Source organism: Silurus aristotelis (assembly GCF_946808225.1).
Source record: "Silurus aristotelis genome assembly, chromosome: 3".
Taxonomy (NCBI): domain Eukaryota; kingdom Metazoa; phylum Chordata; class Actinopteri; order Siluriformes; family Siluridae; genus Silurus; species Silurus aristotelis.
In genome coordinates, this window is record NC_139576.1 from 11,372,598 (window position 1) to 11,390,754 (window position 18,157).

Consider the following 18,157-nt stretch of genomic DNA (forward strand, 5'->3'; position numbering starts at 1 on the left):
TAAGGCCTTCTGTAGAGAGGTGTGTGCCTTCCCAAATCATGTCCAATCCATAAGCCTTTTCACAAGTAGATTCTACTCAAGGTGTACAAACATAGTGCTAATGCAAAACAATGAGCAAGAGAATTAAGAGGCACCTAAGCTAATTTTGAAGTGTTGTTGCAAAGTGTCTGAATACTTATGTTCATGTGATATTTTTGTTTTTTATTTAAATATGTTTACAGACATTTCAGAATGCACATTTAGAAGCGTCCTGATTGTACCACATTTTTTCCATTTAAGAATTATGAAGCCACTGTGTTCTTAGGACTCTTACACACAATTCTAAAATTGTGTACTAGTAATTAGTAGATTGTGTAGATTTCTGAGTGTAGATTAATAGGAAAGAAAATAGTTTGTACTGCTGCAACATAAAAAAAAAAAAATAATAAAGTGAAGGGGATCTGAATACTTTTAGAATGCACTGTATAGGTAGATAGACTTGGAAATTACCTGGCTCTTGAATTTGCTAAATGTTACTGCATTTGTCATTATGTTTATTATTGGTTATGCGATATCTGTGAATTTATGAGAAATTAGAAAACTTGATTTCTACTTCTCCGTTAACCTTGCTGTTTTTCATTTGAAGATTTTAATGAACAGCTTCAAAAACTTTGGCAAAGTGTAAAGTCAAGATAAATTGCGATGATGATGCTTTTATCATTTTTAAAATAACATTCATCACTACAACTCTTGTCTCCTCAATATACCATTAAGCAAAACTGCAGCTCATGTACTGTACAAATCTATGCTTCACATGAAGACTTACATGTTTTATCTCTGTTGTAAACACACCCTGGGGTTCCATATGCCGCTCCTACACTAAATTGCCAATAATAGCCAGTTATTATATTTAAATCTCTCAATTTTCAGTCTCCTTTGTTTTCCTCTGCTGATTCTTTTTCTCTATCTCTCTGGCCTTGTCCTTTTGCTTCTGCAGACTCCTGCAGGGCCTGGGTTCCTTTTAAGCTTTGTGTGGTCCAGGTCAGTGTGTGCGTGTGTATGTGCATATGATGGTGATGGGGTGAGATGGGGGGAGGGGTCGGAGTTGGAGGATGTAAGATTGCAGTAATTACCCAGTCATACCTGTTCATTAAGCTCACAGTTGGATTCTCACTCATAAACGGTTAGAAACCAATTAAAGCTACGTGGGCCATTAACAACTACAGGCTGGCTGTATGGTACCACAGTGACGAAGAGATCTCAAGAAAGAGGGAAGGAAGAGTTGTCGTAATGAGGAAAGAAAAATAGCAGGAAGACATATTGTGCTAATGACAAGGTCTTTATTGTCAGTACAGTGAGTGATGCTTAAAGAGATTGGAGGCAGCAACTAAGGTAGAGGAGAGGAGAGAAGAGAAGAGAACAGAACAGAACAGAACAGAACAGAACAAACCAGAACAGACCAGAGGACAAATAAGTACAACACAGTGACAGTGAACTCCACAAAGCAATGCAGGGTCTAAATTAGGGGGTAAAAAAAGGATTCCTGGCTAAATGGCTTGTGAAATGGAGGATAATGAATCCTGCCATGTAAAAGCTGAAGTGTGTGAATTGGAGTGATTATGATACAATAGTTCTTGGTGTGAAGTCTGATTGCACAGGTATCCTCTCATCAGTAGGAGGTACCGCTCAGTGCACAGGGCCAGAGGAGGGGGCTAACTCTCAGCCACATTGATACAGTGAGACAATTACGCTCCCTCTCCGAAACAACTTTCTCCTTAACTCTAGCCCACACTTAAACAATGGGCAATGATTTAAGATTGACATAAAGAACCACAGAGTCCTGCCTTCCTCATTTAGAGCCTACTTCCTCATTTACAGACTACTCATGTGCAACCACTGCGCTGTAAAGAGGATGTCCCTCAGGCTCTCAATCAGTGATCAACTTTCGACTTGAGATCAATTAGCGGAAGAGTAGCTGGTTGTCCCCTTTGTTTCGTCTACGTACTTGAATGTTAGTGAGCGCTTGTGATTCATCGGAAATTTGACCTTTGTTCGCGTCAAGCATGGTGTCTAATCTGCAGTGATGAAACGACTTGAGAGGTCTTGTGCCTAGATCTGAAGAGAGAAGTATTCCGACTCTACAAAATGGTAAATCTTGGAGAGAAGATATATTAAGAATAAAAAAACGAGTTGAAATAATAGCTTTTGAACTAAGACAGGTATTGGAAGGTAAAGTCTGCTGCAGAAACTTTGCCTGACAAACTTTTCAATCATGGCACATCAGTCCTTCTGTGCCACTTTTAATAGAGCCCAGATAATGGCACTGGTAATTGGTCAAAACACACTTCTGCTTAGGAGGAAGCATGCCGCGCTATTGTCACCATCCCTTTTGTTGTGGTTAAAAAGAGGGGAAAATAAGATGCAATTTAGACACTTTTAAGAGGTGATCTTTTCTTGCTCTTTTTTCCCTTCCTCTCCTCCTCAATCACGGTAAAATTGCTGCTCAAGTAAGACTGTAATTAAACCCCAAAGTGGCTCTCTTCGGAGCCGCGCGGCAGGCTTAAATTAAAAAGGCCCTATTAAGGCGGAAGTGCACCACGCTAGCGCTGGTGGCTAAGCATGTTCATAACATAACTGCTTTCGGGAGGCTAACTAACCACAGAGGGGATCCAGCTGCTAATGCTCGGCTGTTTTAGCGCTAGCTGTGTTCAGCTACTGATTGCTCTCTTGCTGTTGATAAGTAGGCCTACAAGCTGATAATGACGCGTGTCCCTTTTAACTTCCTAAATGCCAAATAACTGCCTTGCTTAAGACATATCAATGGGGTTACCCACTTTAACATTCTTAGCATTAGCACAAGCACCTGGATTTCTTTAAATACTTTTAAAGCTCTTCAAGCAACTGCATCTGATTTCTGTTTCAAGCATTAGTCTATGCCACTTAGTGCCTCAGTTGAGATATTTATTAACGTATGTTCTGCTGAATGCGGCAATGCTTTCTGATTTCTGCCAAATGAAAAACTGAAACATTTCAACAACATACTTATATGTTTAGATTTTGTGAAATATAATGGGAGTAAATTAATATTCTAATATATTTTATGCTATTTATTTATTTTTTTTATGTCGAGGATTGAGAAGGCGTTCCTTCTCATGAGAAGCCTGACTTGTTAGTGCTTTATGTAGAATTGACAAATCATGCTAACATGCAGATATAATTTTTTTAAAGATCATTTCAGCAATGTACTTGATATTACCCACATAAAATAACTATGAGGCAAACAGTTATATTTTGTACTCTGATGCTACACTACATGTTTCCCTGACCTTAAGACTCATAGGTGGTTCTTCCACATCAACACCTGATAGCCATGACCTCAACCTCACTAAACACTTTTCGGATAAATTGGAATAACAACTTTGCATTTGGCCTCCTCACTCACTATACATCAGTGTACAATCTGTTGTGTTTTCAGTGTACAGATAAGGGTTGTGGGGGGGGCTAACTGTCCTTTAACAAACTATAATAATGTGCTATATTTAGTCTTACACATAACTTCTTTAATTCTATTCTGAATGCAGCTATAATCTAGTTGAGAATGTAGTGTTCCCTAAGATCCCTGAAAGTGGCTTGCCCCCGAGCAAAATCATAATGTCGATGAATGTGTGTTGACACAAACTAGCAGTAGCCAGATGTTGCCTACATTAGGAGCTGATGTCCTGTCATGTCACCTTTGCAGTTATCATGGTGTCCCATCTGCTTACATCTGCTCCATCAGTCCTTGTGAGATGTACAACTCCTAACAATATTGTGCGGGGGGTTTCAGAGCGAGTTACTTTTACGTGTACAACTTTATGTACTGCATTATTTCAGAATAGTTGCATGCACAGAAATGCATTATATTACATTGATTGTTATATTATATTGAAGTATATTAATTCTTTTATATTATAATTATTTTCAGAAATCACTGTATATTCTGCTGCTCTGAGCTTGGAGCAAATATTCTGTTTTTGCAGAATTTTCTTTCTAGGCAAAGTCGCCACCTAGAGGTGATTATGCTAATAACAACTTCGAATCTTCTAATGTAAATGCAATGCAATATGTGATCCTTATTATTGTACCTGAAATAAAGGGAGAAGTAATAAAATGTGAAAGAGATTTTTATTTTAGCATAGCATGTATTAGCTATAAAAGAGGTCTTGGGAGATTGCAATCTAATATGTGAGCTTTCAAATGCAGCCTGAGGTCAGTAACAGATTTCCAAATCTTGAACACATGAACTGAAGCATGAACATCAGTAAAAAAAAAAAAACCACATTGCTGCCATGCAATTTAAAAAAACCTGCATTAGTATTTCATTATTATAAATGCTGCTATTGTCTTGACAAAAACACTGTAGAATTACTTGACGAAATTCAATTATGAGAAGGCATTGGGCAATTACACAAAAAAAAAAAAAAAAATCTTTTAAAAGGAACATAATTAGCCCAGTTTGTTATGTTGATTTGGACAATTGGATTAAATATTTTTACATAATCACTAAAATACTCCCTCATGCTTGGCTTAAATTGCAAAAAGAAACTCTATGTCACTAAGCAGTATACCTTCAGATCCCGGCATTTATATAGACACTAAATAGTCTTGTAAATATAATAAGATAATTGTTCTTGAAGTAATTAACTGCTTTTTAGCTTTTTTTTAGGGGGTGAATAACTAAGTTTTTACAAGACGCTTATTTTGGAGATGGATTTTTTCCTGCATGGGCGCACAGCCGTTATATAAATAAAAAAATGTAAATACATTTTAATACAAATATTTAATGTTTTATGGTCAACAGTTTCAGAGAATCCTGGCAGCATATGGTATTTGCACTGATGAATAGTGATTACTGATAAGGATACACAAACACGGACAAGATAGTCACTAAATGGAGACAAAATCTTTGACCCCATAATTGAATAATGGAAAATTTTGTACAGACTGACAAGTCCATTATCACCATATTGCCTAAATCAGAACAGAGGCAGGCAAAGGGTTTCATGTCAGTATTGTTAGGGATCCATAATGGTCTCAGGAGCCATCATTTGGTGGAAATCATTAGGTCCACTGATTGTTTTGCATGGTCATACAACCACCAGCAAATATCTGTGTGCGATTTTACGTTACAACGATGCAAAAACACTGTCCTGATGACATTCCCATATTCCAGCATGTTATTAAATTACAAAAAAAAAAAGACAATAATAATGTCATAACAACTCATATGTAATGCAATGGTCTTATAGTTGTCACAGAGGTCTATATATGCATTCTCTCCATCATTACACTTTGGATATATTTCATACACCTCCTGGTGTCTGTGTGACTGATATTCATGGGTCCGTATTGGAGAGACTGAACAAGAATGAGTGGAATGAGACTTGGAAACCTAACACACATACTGCTAAATGAAATTGAAGAGTGGTTTGATGGACACCATGATAAAGTTATGAAATTCCAGAGTGTAGACTATGAAGTTTATATCAACCTCCACCATCAAAGATGCTCCAAACCATAAACTACTCAGGGCAAGGGCTCATAACACTATTTAATTAATTGTTTAAAGCTTTTTGTGAGGTAAATGAGAGTTTTTTCCTTTGTCCATTTTATTTTGTCTATTTTGCTTTCTGTATATCAGTCAAATTCAGTTCATGTACTTGTTTAAAAACCCTTATACAATTTGTAGCCATAACTATAAGAAATGCCTTTATACTGTCAGTTTCATTTACTTTGCAGGACATCCGGACAGAATAAGAACACAGTAGTATGCTTGTCCTAACCTAAATATATTAAATGTCAGTGAATTGTCTTGAAGTGTCTTGCAGGTTTTAGAAAGGATGTTTCAATCTGATGGTTATTTACTAAACATTGCCACCTAATGTTTAAAATGGGAACTTTGTATTACAAAAATTGAAATGTTGCATGCGTTGACAGTAAATAAAAAAAAAGTAAAAAAAAAAAAAAAAAAAAAGAATAGAGACAGTGATAGTCAATAAAAGATTTATTTAGTCTGTGCCACATATTATATTATCATATGTTAATCTTTAGGAATAGAAAATGGCTTTTCAAAATAAAAGCAGTCGCTTTAAAGTAAATTTTCTTTAAAACACACTCGTCAGCTTTAATAAATACTCTTTTGTTTATACAATGGAACTTTAGGAAACAATCAGGTTTGTTTTGTAAGGTCAGGGAAAAGGCAGACACAACAGAAAGCAAGCCAAGTGCAGAGGACAGCAGTCACACCGGAAAGCTTTTTTTTTTAGGACAAACTGGACTACTGTTGCAGGTTCAGGGAGGTCATTCTGTAAAATAAACAATGTTCTACCAAAGCACCATCTGAAGTGTTCGCCTAAAGGCTACTTAATACTATTGGGCTTATCTGACTAGTCGCAGACTGATACAGTACATTGTCATCTACATGTAAATAGACCACAAGGCTAAAGAACAAACAAGAGATTAAGTTTGCAGGTGCACTGATACGATCTGTTGACCAGAATGCTGCATACTAGTCCTTCATTGGTTGGTACTGTTTTGTTTCACACTGCAATTAAATCAATCAATTAATAGAACTTATTTGTTCACTTCATTCGATCCTTTATTAATTCCCATAACAGACAGTACTTCTTTCATCTCACAGTCATAACAATTGCTCTGTGGAATTAACCTACTATGACCATACAGACTACTGAAACTGAAAACTAATAGTGGCATTCATTATTCAGCCATGAGCTACAGGTAAGCAGATCCTATGCAGGATAGGCTCTCAATCCATTGGTGGATCATTCATACAGGTCATTAAGGAATGCCTCAGTGCTCTGCTCTATGGAGTAGATGTGTAAGTTATTGGGTTTGGTAACAGTCTGACAAATGCACACTAGCTGTTAATTAAGAAGAGTCGAGTACATTTGCTGAACATGATGCGCACGTGTATGCACAAGCAGAGCCGCACAAGGTCACCTGTGGACATTTCTTCCCAAAACAACAGCGTTATCAAATTCCCTTGCTCGGAGAAGCAATGACAAAGCGAAAGGGAAATAAGAGACAACACAAAAGGAAAAAAAAGCCATTCTTAACGCGTCCCGCTCTTAATATTTAAGACGACGTGAAAGGATTAAGAGAAGTACAGAATGCAATGATTAGAAAGTAACGTTAAGAAAAAGTTAGTTCTCTGGATGATGAAGTGGCACTTCTCATTCAGACCGAACAGTAAACGATAAAAAGAGAATTCTCCACCCCTCCAAATCCTTGTAAATGCATCAATGCTTCAGCGAAGCTCTTCACATTCATGTTTTTTTTTTTCCCTAATAATCAAGATACAAACACAGATTTACATATCCAGCTACAGATATTGGTACATTTACACAAAAACTGACTACCTACACACACGATCTGCTGTTCAATAATAGAAAAAGAAAAATATTGGTACATGATCAGAAATCACATATTGGCATTTCTATATTACTATGTTAAAGCAAATTGTAACATGAAAACAGTTCACTTTCAGTGCTGCTTTTAAAGTCGAGAAAATACTTCGGAAAGTTTTCTCTTCTCTGTATCACAACACTGTTAATAAGTGTTAAGCAACGTGAGATATAACATTAGCCATGAGGTTGGTTAATGCTCCAGTGTTTTTTAGCCATTTCAGGTTCTGACTGCTTATAACAGTGTTTACTTTAATCTAAGTAAGCTGGTTAAAGAACATTTTTCCAAAATAAAAGGGTAGTCCTTTTCCTTCTCTCTAATGCCAGTAACCACTGGTATTGTGTTAGTTGGCAACTTATCGATATAATATTTATATTATGATGTGAGTACCATTGTTCACTCTTTAAATGGGTCTGATCTGAGAGCTCGATTAATGCTGAGTTGAGCAACACCCACTGCAAGTCATGTTTACTCAGTAAATCTAATTATACAGGGACAAAAAATTCCCTTTAAGTAAGTGGAGATTTAATTATTAAATCGTTAATTATGTGTCACAATCTGCCAAAGATTTGGTATATTTCAGTCATAAAGGGTGAGAGGAGTATGCAATTTGGATGTGCAGGAAATGATCACCTCTCTACGCTGGAGGAGAAAGGACACGCAAGTCTATGCTAACCTCCAGTGATTAAACGTAGCCAATTTTGAATTGGAAAAACAGGAAGTGACAGCACCTACATAATCAAAGAAGCGATTACTAAATAACGGCAATAAAGTTTAATGTTCCTTTCAAACCTTGCAGGATGTCAAAGAAATTTAGCACAACAGCTAACCAGTTTATACTCCCCTCTCGATAATATAAATGGAATGCTCCAAACTTTAGTTAAGACTCAAATATTTCTGGTCATCTCAAAAACGTGTATTTTTAAGATATCCTTTTACTGCCCCTTTGATCTATCACATCATTTCTTATACATACAGTATATTCACCTCGACTTATCACATCACCTGGCTACACTCTTTAAGAGAGGCTCTCATCCCATTCAAGAGACTCTCATCTCTTGTTTATTGCACCACTTTTTGTTATCCACATTTACTCTTTAGATTCACCAACCCATTCTCAGGTCAGGAGGATTCAAATGCGACCATTGCCATGGCTGCTGCCCCTTCTGGAGGTTAGGTTGTGTGGGGTGTACTGGAGTTCAGAGGTCAAAGTCAGTCCGGAAGCTTCACAGGCCAACACCAGCTGCCGCAAAGCATCCAGGGCATCCATTTTAGCACTGCGCAGCAGATCGCACTGACCCTGGGATAGGAAGGGTGGAGAGATCATTACTACTGAATACTGAAACATTTCATCATTCAATAGGTACAAAAAGCAACATGAGAAAAAAAAGGTCTTAGAAGAATGAGCCCCAGTTGCATTTTATCTGGGAAGAGTAGGGGAATTATTGATTGTAGCAAAATGTAACCTTTAGTACGGTGATGTTCCAGGTGAAGCTCTCCACAGCTTTGCTCAGCTTCCGCTCCTTCAGGTTCTCCTTCTCCCCTAGTTTGGCCAGATCTTCATGAAACACCATGCCTTAGAAAAGAGAATAATATTATATATAAATACATGCAAATAATATTCAAGAGAATAAATTGAACATTATTTATGATGCAGGAACCAAGCTGACCAATAGTAGCATACAGTATGTCTATTTTTGTTTTTAAAAAATGATGTTCCTGTTTATGAAATATTTTCTGGTTTTTGTCTCTTCTCTAAACTGGCCTTTTGGCTCTCTCATGTTCTCTCATAGCAGACCAGCAGTGTGGCACTCACCCTGTTCCATTACAGTGTTTCATCCTCATAAGGACATCCACACCAGCTATGCACCCCCCTCAGGCTGGCAGCTTTTTAAATTTGTTTGCACACAAGAATAAAAAAAATTTTTTGTTTTTATAATGGCCTAATTAATGCAATGGAGTGCACATGTTTGTAGAGACAACACTAATTGGAGAGAAGTCGATTTATGATATCCGTCTTTCCCATGACAAAAGATTTTGGGTTCAATTCTGTGTTTCAATTACAGATTTTACTGTAATAACTGGTGTACACTCTGGTGGCCGTGTCCTCATCATGAACAATCTGTTCAGCCAAAAAGATTTATCGTTCATCATTCAGCTTACCTTCCTTTTGCACCTGAGCGATCCTCTCCTGCACAGCATCTGCATTCTCTATTAGCTGTTTATTTGCTGAGATCATCTGTAAGGACACACACAGGCCACATGACAGTTGAGGAAGACATATACTTACTGACACACATTGTAGACTTGTCTCAGACCAAGCAGAGACCCTGTCTGCCCTCTCCCACAGTGTGGATATTTATAACATGAAACCCAGCCAGACAGGCAGGCCAAACCCAGATGCACCAATAAATCAACAGTTCTACTAGAAAGGCAACAAAAGATGGATGCAAGCTTGGACCATCTCTATGTCTGTCACATATGATAATGTCTTCTTCTTCTTCTTCTTTCGGCTTCTCTTATTAGGGGTCGCCACAGCGGATCATCTGTCTCCATACCCCCCTGTCCTCTTCATCTGCCTCTTTTAAACCAACTACCTGCATGTCTTCCCTCACCACATCCATAAACCTCCTCCTTGACCTTCCTATTTTCCTCCTTCCTGGTGGCTCCATCCTCATCATTCTCCTACTGATATACCCCATGTCCCTCCTCTGCACATGTCCAAACCATCTCAATCTCGCCTCCCTCACATTGTCTCCAAAACATCCTACACGCGCATGATAATGTGCTGTATTCTAATTGGATTTTGGTTTATATCAAAACCGTTTGGAGCCTACTCAGAGTGCTCCATGGTGAACGGTTCAACACATCTGTTAGAGAAATAAGGAACCACAATTTTTTTTTTTTCAAAAGAAAGAAGTTAAGAAGTTGTGTTATGCAGAGCTGTTCGGCTGTGTCTAAACCTTTCTACAGTCAGAGCTATAATTAGAGAAATAAAGCATTCGGCTCATCAGCCGAATAACTTCAGCTGGTTAACCATGTGGAGCCGAGCATTAACATTTCTCTAAAAATGTTACTGATTTAATTCTGTTAGGTTTGCGGGGACAAACAAGGAAACCCCCTCTACCTCATCAACAGGAAATACCCATGATGAGGGCTTCATATATTTAGTAACCCTAGATTTAATGTCTAACGTCACTGACATTCTGTAATTAGCGCACAGTATTAACACACCTATATCAACACAATCAAGTAGCCAACACTTGTGTTAAATAATAAACAACATTATTCACATTTTAATAAATTGTCAGCCCATTAATCATATAAAAATTCCAAAATCATACATTTTAATTAACTTTCTCTCTCTCTGTATATATATATATATATATATATATATATATATATATATATATATATATATATATTTATATATATATATATATATATATATATATATATATATATATATATATATATATATATATATATATATATATATATATATAAATACATTACATTACATTAATATAGACGAGCTCAAATTACTGTTTTGGCAACAAAAGGGGGACCAACACAATAACAGGCATCTGGTCATAAATATATATATATATTTAAAGTCTAAAAATCAAGCACCAGAATCCGCCATGATGGACAAGTCCGGCAATTAAAACTTTCTGCTTGGAAACATAGCAAAAGTTCCATTTGGTCTACTGATGATTTCTGTCATTTAAAACACCATAATTACTTTAAAACATTAACAAGAATATTTTATCTTCATGCTCTAGGTTGAGTTTAAATTCACTAATAATAAACATACATTTGAATAAAGCATCCATAGTTGTCCATGGCCATGTTAGAGTATTAAAAACTTAAAAAGTATTATTTTAAGGTACATTTAGAACAGATAAAAATGTGTGATTTAGTTGTGATTAATCACAAGTTACGTCATGACAATCATGCAATCAATCACGATTAAATATTTTCGATTGACAGTCCAAAAAAAATATATATATATATATATATATATATATATATATATATATATATATATACACACATACAGTGGAAGCTCGGAGCTCGCGGCCTCAGCGCTCGCGACCTCGCATGCTCGCGACTTTCATTCCGACCGGTGACTCTCATTCAGATCAGCTCGTGAGCAACCGCGAGCTGCTCAAAACGCTAGTTTTAACATTTCTAATTAAGGTTTATCTCATTAAAATTGTCTAAAAAATGCTTTAAAACTATTTTTATAATGTATTATTATACTGTATTCTCTACTGCATACTTTACTGTACCTGTACTTCATTTTTTTTAATTAAGCATTGTAATTGCTGTTAATTTACATAAAGTATTGTTAAAATAGTCTAATAATTAAGTGTTATGGAGTGAAATATTGTTATTTACTCAATTAAATCGATTTCGTATAGTGTTCTTTGGGTTTTTACTGGGTTGGAAGGGGCGTATCAAAAGGTCGCGAAAATTCAGAACTCGCGACCGGTCTTGGTCCCTAACCCTCGCGAGCTCCGAGGTTTCACTGTATATAGATATAAATATATATATAGATATATATAGATATATAGTTATAATACTGTATAACAACAACAGGTGATTCAGGGCAAAGAGTTTTGTTTTTATATTTCAGGCCAAAGTGTTATTTTATCCAGCCTCACACAGCTGACAGATATTTATTCTTCAGGAAGCACTCAGTATTCTCCTGGGTGTTTTTACGTAAATATAAAATTCAAAGTCACAGCTTGAGAAGTTTAGCTTCCTCATGTCCACAAGCGGAATCTATTTGAAGGCATGCTTATGTAAATATTAGAGATGTAACTGAATATGACTGTGTACAAGAATTGTGTTCTGAACACAAACAAACAGAGATAGAGACAGGAGGCACACTTTTTGTCTGAAAGCTCGGCCAAATGTTTCTCAGGGCATCTGGATAATACATGAATGTGATCTATGCAGTTGCTCATTTGCCCCTAGTAACTGCCTTAATAACAGCGTTGTATATTAGTCAAATTGTATTTAGTTTGTTTATAAATTTGATTCATCCCACTTATTGACAGAGACTGGGATTGAAAGAAACGGTTTTGGGTTAAATCTGAATACAGTCACAAAAATAAATATTTGAATATTTGGAACACTAAAGAGATACAGATGCAGATATATTCTCTCTCCAAACATGGGGTCAGATTAAAAAGAGGCTCTTGTTTCCAAAATCTTTTTCTCCTTAAAATTGTTGAATACGTATCTTAGGCAACAGCTTCAGTGTAATCAATAAAGCCCAACATATCCGTTCTTTCTCTAAAGTGTCAGTTACAAGACTTTAGAGTCCTTTGAGGATATATTTTTCTCATTAAAGTATAGGGTGTGTGAGTTATTCACCATGTCATAGGCATTAAGAAGCTTGCGTGTGGTGTCGTTCAGGTTTGCGAGTGGCTCCAGGCAGGGATAACCGTCTTTTAGGATCAGGCTGGCTCCTGGGGCACCATCAGGGGCCTGCAGCCTAGTGGACAAACTATGCATGCACTGCTTCAACGTGGACACTGGGGGGAGCCCACACTGCTCTGTAAACGCCACTGTAGCACTCTATAGAAAAGGAAAAATATTAAATAACTAATTGTTGATATGATTATTCACAAATACACACATGCAAATACCAACAAAGCAAAGTATATGGAGTGTGATGCGTTCTTACACAGCTGATTATAATTATTTTTGTAGTTGTTGTTGTGTGGTATAGTGGTAGTTTCAAAAGAGATGCAAGCCATTAAACCAGTTCTGATTATGCAGTAATTAATATTAAAGAATATTATTTAGGAACTACTATGAATTATTCAGCAACTAATGGAAACCAGTGTGAATAATGTAAGCCTGGACAATCACCTGGGCTCGGGGAGAATAAAGGGTCTCATGTTAGTTTACTTTTCTCTCCTTTCTGTTGTCTACCTACAGTGGACCAATAAATTGTTCTAAATTGACTGAGTGAAAACACACATAGAACAGTATTTAAATGTGATTTAAATGCAGCAACGGATAACATTAAACAGTGTTTGAGTTTATGCTAGACAGGCTTATCAGTGGATATCAGTCAGTAGTCTTGTACTTCAGTGTACATGGTTTATATATTTTCTTATGTAATTGGAGTTTTCCACCTTGCAGTTATGTACCCTGTGTCATTGTAATCATAAATGTGTATGTCACTTTTTAAGTATATATACATAAAAGTGAGAGAGAGAGAGAGAGAGAGAGAGAGAGAGAGAGAGAGAGAGAGAGAGAGAGAGAGAGACAGATAAGTAGCTCAGTGAAAGGTTTTTTTATACACCTGGAATACTCCTACCTGCCTGAAGGTAACATCTGATTCCACAAAATACCACACACACAGACACACACATACAATTATTACATTCGTGACTGAATGAATGGAGACTGAATGTCGACCGACCTATACATGACCTTGAGACATGTTTAGGGCCCAAAATTACATATAAACACAGGTCACAAGATTTTGTATACTGTGTTGGTAAATGTTTTTTCAGATCATCTTGTTCTTGCTTAGAGTAAAATATATAGTGGTGTTCAAGTGGTGTACATAATCTTTATATTAATAATATATCAAATCAATCTATCAGAACTACATCAATGTAGTAGTCAGACTTACCAGTGCATTCTCCCGCAGATCAGCGGCCTCTTTGAGAGAAGGGCCGGCAGAGCGAAAGGTGTCATCCAACACTTTGATGCCTGTGTTTCGGAGGGTAACGTACTCCCTTCCTCGACGTACTCCTCGCTTTACGGATAGGCCTCGTCTCTGTGCCTTGCCTCCCCCCCGGCGGTTCGTGATAGCCACATGCACAAACAGGCTGGCGTGAGGTAAAGGCTCTCCCGCCAGCCCGAGCAGTGGCACATTCCTGTAGCCGGGCTGTAGGCATTCGAAAGCGATGGTGTATTGGCCAATAAAGTCGTCACCAATGTAGTCGTCATCCAGCACGACAAACCGCAGCAGGGCCAGTTCTGGCATGTTTACCTATAGAGTAATGATTTTAAAACCAATTTTAACCGATTTTAAACACAAAGAAATGGATCAGAAAACACGTGTTTTAATGTTGGGTCTAATTTATATGTTACAATTATACAAATATATTTTTAAACACAATTACATACAACTATGTTTTGTGCACCATGCACTGATTCACCGACACAATTCGCAATAAGATTAAACACATGACCAAAAAGAGCTGCTCTTCCAATATTGTTCATCAATAATCAGCTTGTATTGTACCGTTACTCGTTTTTTCTTTTTACTTTAAAAATTACCCTTTAAAATTTACTTTAAAGGCTAATATGTTTATTTATTTTTTTTAAAGTTACATTTGCAAAATGTGATTTGTAGGAACAATGCTCTCTGCCTCTAAACCTCTGAAGAGACAAGGGTGCACAGAATGTGTGCATGACACAGAATACATTTACACACACACACACACACACACACACACACACACACACACACACACACACACACACTCTCTCCCACACTCCCACACACACACACACACACACACACACACACACACACACACACACACACACACACACACACACACACACACGGGGGTAAGTCAGTCATGTGTGTGTTTGTACATATACATGTAAAAAAAGAAAAACATAAATTAAAGATAAAACACCTCAAATGAACAGACCATGAATTCAAACACAGAAAGAAAGAAAGAAAGAAAGAAAGAAAGAAAGAAAGAAAGAAAGAAAGAAAGAAAGAAAGAAAGAAAGAAAGAAAGAAAGAAAGAAAGAAAGAAAGAATAACAGTTTTGTATATTAAACAAATGGTACACAATATAAATGTAAGGCAATCCAAGCTCATCTTCCATATTCTACACAAAGACCTGAGTGTACCTTTATAAGACTACAACAGTTAAATGAATATTTATAATGAATATTTATAAAATTAAATGTCGGTCAATAAAAGAACATTGTCTAATATTAAATTATTGCCATCAAAATTCAATTGTAAGTTAAGACAGAGACACAAATGCAGAGGGATGGGTATCATTAAGAAGACTTTATGATGAATGTGTTTAATGAAAAAAGTAAAATGAGAAAGCACCGGTCATCGATCATAGCACACTTAGTTTCTAAAGTGTGTGTGTGTCTGTGTCTGTGTGTACATGAGTAGAGCAGATCTCTAAATATCAATGAAGCTACAGTCTAGCTGCAATAAAATGCATTTAATTCTTAGAGCAGTGTGGTAAAGAATCAGCGTGGGCCAGAACGCGTCTTATTTGTACTTAATTTAAATTCTCAAACATATGAGCTTAGACAAATCAGCCTTGTTACATAGTCCAAGAACAATTTCTTGTCCTTTTCTGCATTCCTTAATTACTGGCTATGATCTGAAGGTGTAGTGTAACATTAGGCGTTGCTTCCATAATTTCAGAACTAACAGAACCGTCGTATCCATTTGCCCCCAACATCTGTGTCATTACTGAATCGAGACCCTTGACAGTTCTTGATCATTAACCTTATTAAAGCTTTATAACACTGCATTAACGTTATTATAGGTTGTAACATTTCATTATTGCAATATCAACAAAAGCAAATGATTACATAATTTGTTGACAGCTTCATCACCAAAGTTCGAATACCAGAGCAAAGTTTAATAAACAAATAAAAGTTTTTAGAATTGCAAAGTTCCTCTGACTGGCAAACTGCAATATTTAGTAATTGCCAGCATTCTTTAGGAAGAGCAAAGTCACATCTACTGTAAACCTATGTCACGAACTCCCTCTCTCAGTATTGTGTTGATGTTGTGTTTTGTGTTCCTGCTATGTGATTACGTCAAAACATGACTTTGAGTCTTGCTTCAGCCTTGATTAGATTTTCTATACATATCCTGTTGTGTCTTAGCTCTGATGTAGGTTTTTGCAGTGTGTAAGTGACAATTCGCATTAAGTCCAAGCTCGGTGTCTTTGTCCTAAAACAATCTTGTTTTTTTATTTCATTTATTTCTTTATTTCTTTATTTTCTAATTGTATTTACTTATTTAATATGAAAAAGTGGTATATTCACATGGTGTAAACATTTATGGTACAGATCAGTTCTCACATCCAGGTTTTCCTACCATGGGAACTTTTTATGAGGAAACGTTAGCATGCATACATTTACTCAGCTACATGTCTGCTAGTGTACAAAAATACACTCCAGAGTGGCTCAAGGCCATGAACATTTTCAAACAAAAAAATGTTCCCACTGCATAGTGTCTTTGCACAGAATTTAATGGTGATAATAATTCATATAGTAAACTTTAAATGGTAGTTGTAATTAAATAAAAAAAACATTGGACAAACATACAATGGCAAAAAATGAAGCCTCTAATGCTTTGGTCTTAACAACAAATAGTTCAGGTGCCATAGGAAGTCTTAGGAGTGCATTTGTTTCATTCTTGCCATTAGTTTTTTTATCAAACCATTAAAAAAGCTTGAAAACCTTGTTTACTCAGGATTGTATGTGTAAATGTGAACTATCACACTACTTTTAAATTTGTTCATTTTAACCATCAAGAGTTATTTAGACCAAATTTTTCATAGTGGATATACTGTATATAGTCAGCATGCAACATATGCTTTTTCAGTATGTTTCCACAGCAATAAGTTTCATTGAAGTCCATAATTATATCAATTTTAAATGAATGAAATGGTAGAGAGCACAAGAACTGATGACTACATGCATACTCTCCATAGAGATTTGGTTTCCGGTTTGGAGCTACACAATGAGACTGTCTTGTTGAAATCGGAGTTGCATTGGCCCTCTGCCACCCTGTGGTACTTACACTTCCTGAACTGTAAATGTAAAGTCCAGGCTAAGCAATAATGTTTCTGTTCCTGTCACATTTTAATGCTAATTAAACTAATTTGAGGTATCTAGTTACAGTGCAACAATGTGCATTTAAAATATTTAAACATGGCTGTGCAGGCAAAGATACAGTGACAGCGGTTAGTGCTATGTTAGAACATAAAACATTTAAATTAACCAGTGATAATAACCAGTGATAATAACCACTGATAATGTATATATTATTGTATTTTGAAGGTTCTGTCATCAAGACAAATTCCTGTGTGTGTATTCCATATCCCTATATCCCTATATTCCAGTATTCCTATTGCACAGATGTTATGGGGGAGTTTTCCAGAGACCATTTTCCAGTGATGTTCAGTCATATTACTGACTACCAGTCTAGCACAAATGTAAAGGAATCAGTAAAATGTGGAGTTCCAGATTGCCATTATGAGCATAGTGGCACTGAGTTATGACAAAGTCATTGCTCGGTTTGTTAGCGACCTATGAGATGAAACTGAAAGTCATTTAGGGTTGATTTTTCTTTCCATTAATTATATTTGTCTAGATTTGTGTGTGATAGTGCGTAACATGATTCGGTCAGGCTCATTCTTTAGATTCTTTGCAGCCTTATTTATTTGTTGCTTCACTTTAAACTAACTTCTGCCAAGATGGTTTTCCAGGCATATACCCATAAAAAGGTTTGAAAGCCTACTGAATGTCTACGATCATATTTCAAAGACCAGCTCACACTTTAAACTTAGCAAAAGTCAAACATTTTTATATTGAATGTATCAATCATAATGGAAATAAACCAGTGATAATATAATTCTTTCCTACTCAGTTTTTTTCTCCTCTGGGAATTACA

At 36.4% G+C, this 18,157-nt stretch overlaps 2 protein-coding genes across 4 annotated transcripts in view; both read right to left on the reverse strand.

The window, feature by feature from the left end:
- Positions 1-18,157, reverse strand: part of ankrd50l (ankyrin repeat domain 50-like) — a 368,466-nt gene that overhangs the window by 248,821 nt on the left and 101,488 nt on the right. The gene's annotated exons all lie outside the window — the stretch shown is intronic.
- Positions 6,008-18,157, reverse strand: part of plcl1 (phospholipase C like 1) — a 62,791-nt gene continuing 50,641 nt past the window's right edge. For all 3 annotated transcript variants that reach the window (XM_083536943.1, XM_083536945.1, XM_083536944.1), the window contains 5 exons: positions 14,108-14,470; positions 12,832-13,035; positions 9,607-9,682; positions 8,910-9,019; positions 6,008-8,743 (listed from right to left, as the gene is read on the reverse strand). In XM_083536943.1, coding sequence (XP_083393069.1) covers positions 8,576-8,743; positions 8,910-9,019; positions 9,607-9,682; positions 12,832-13,035; positions 14,108-14,470 — 921 coding nt within the window. In that variant the 3' untranslated portion in view covers positions 6,008-8,575. The remainder of the gene's footprint in view (positions 8,744-8,909; positions 9,020-9,606; positions 9,683-12,831; positions 13,036-14,107; positions 14,471-18,157) is intronic.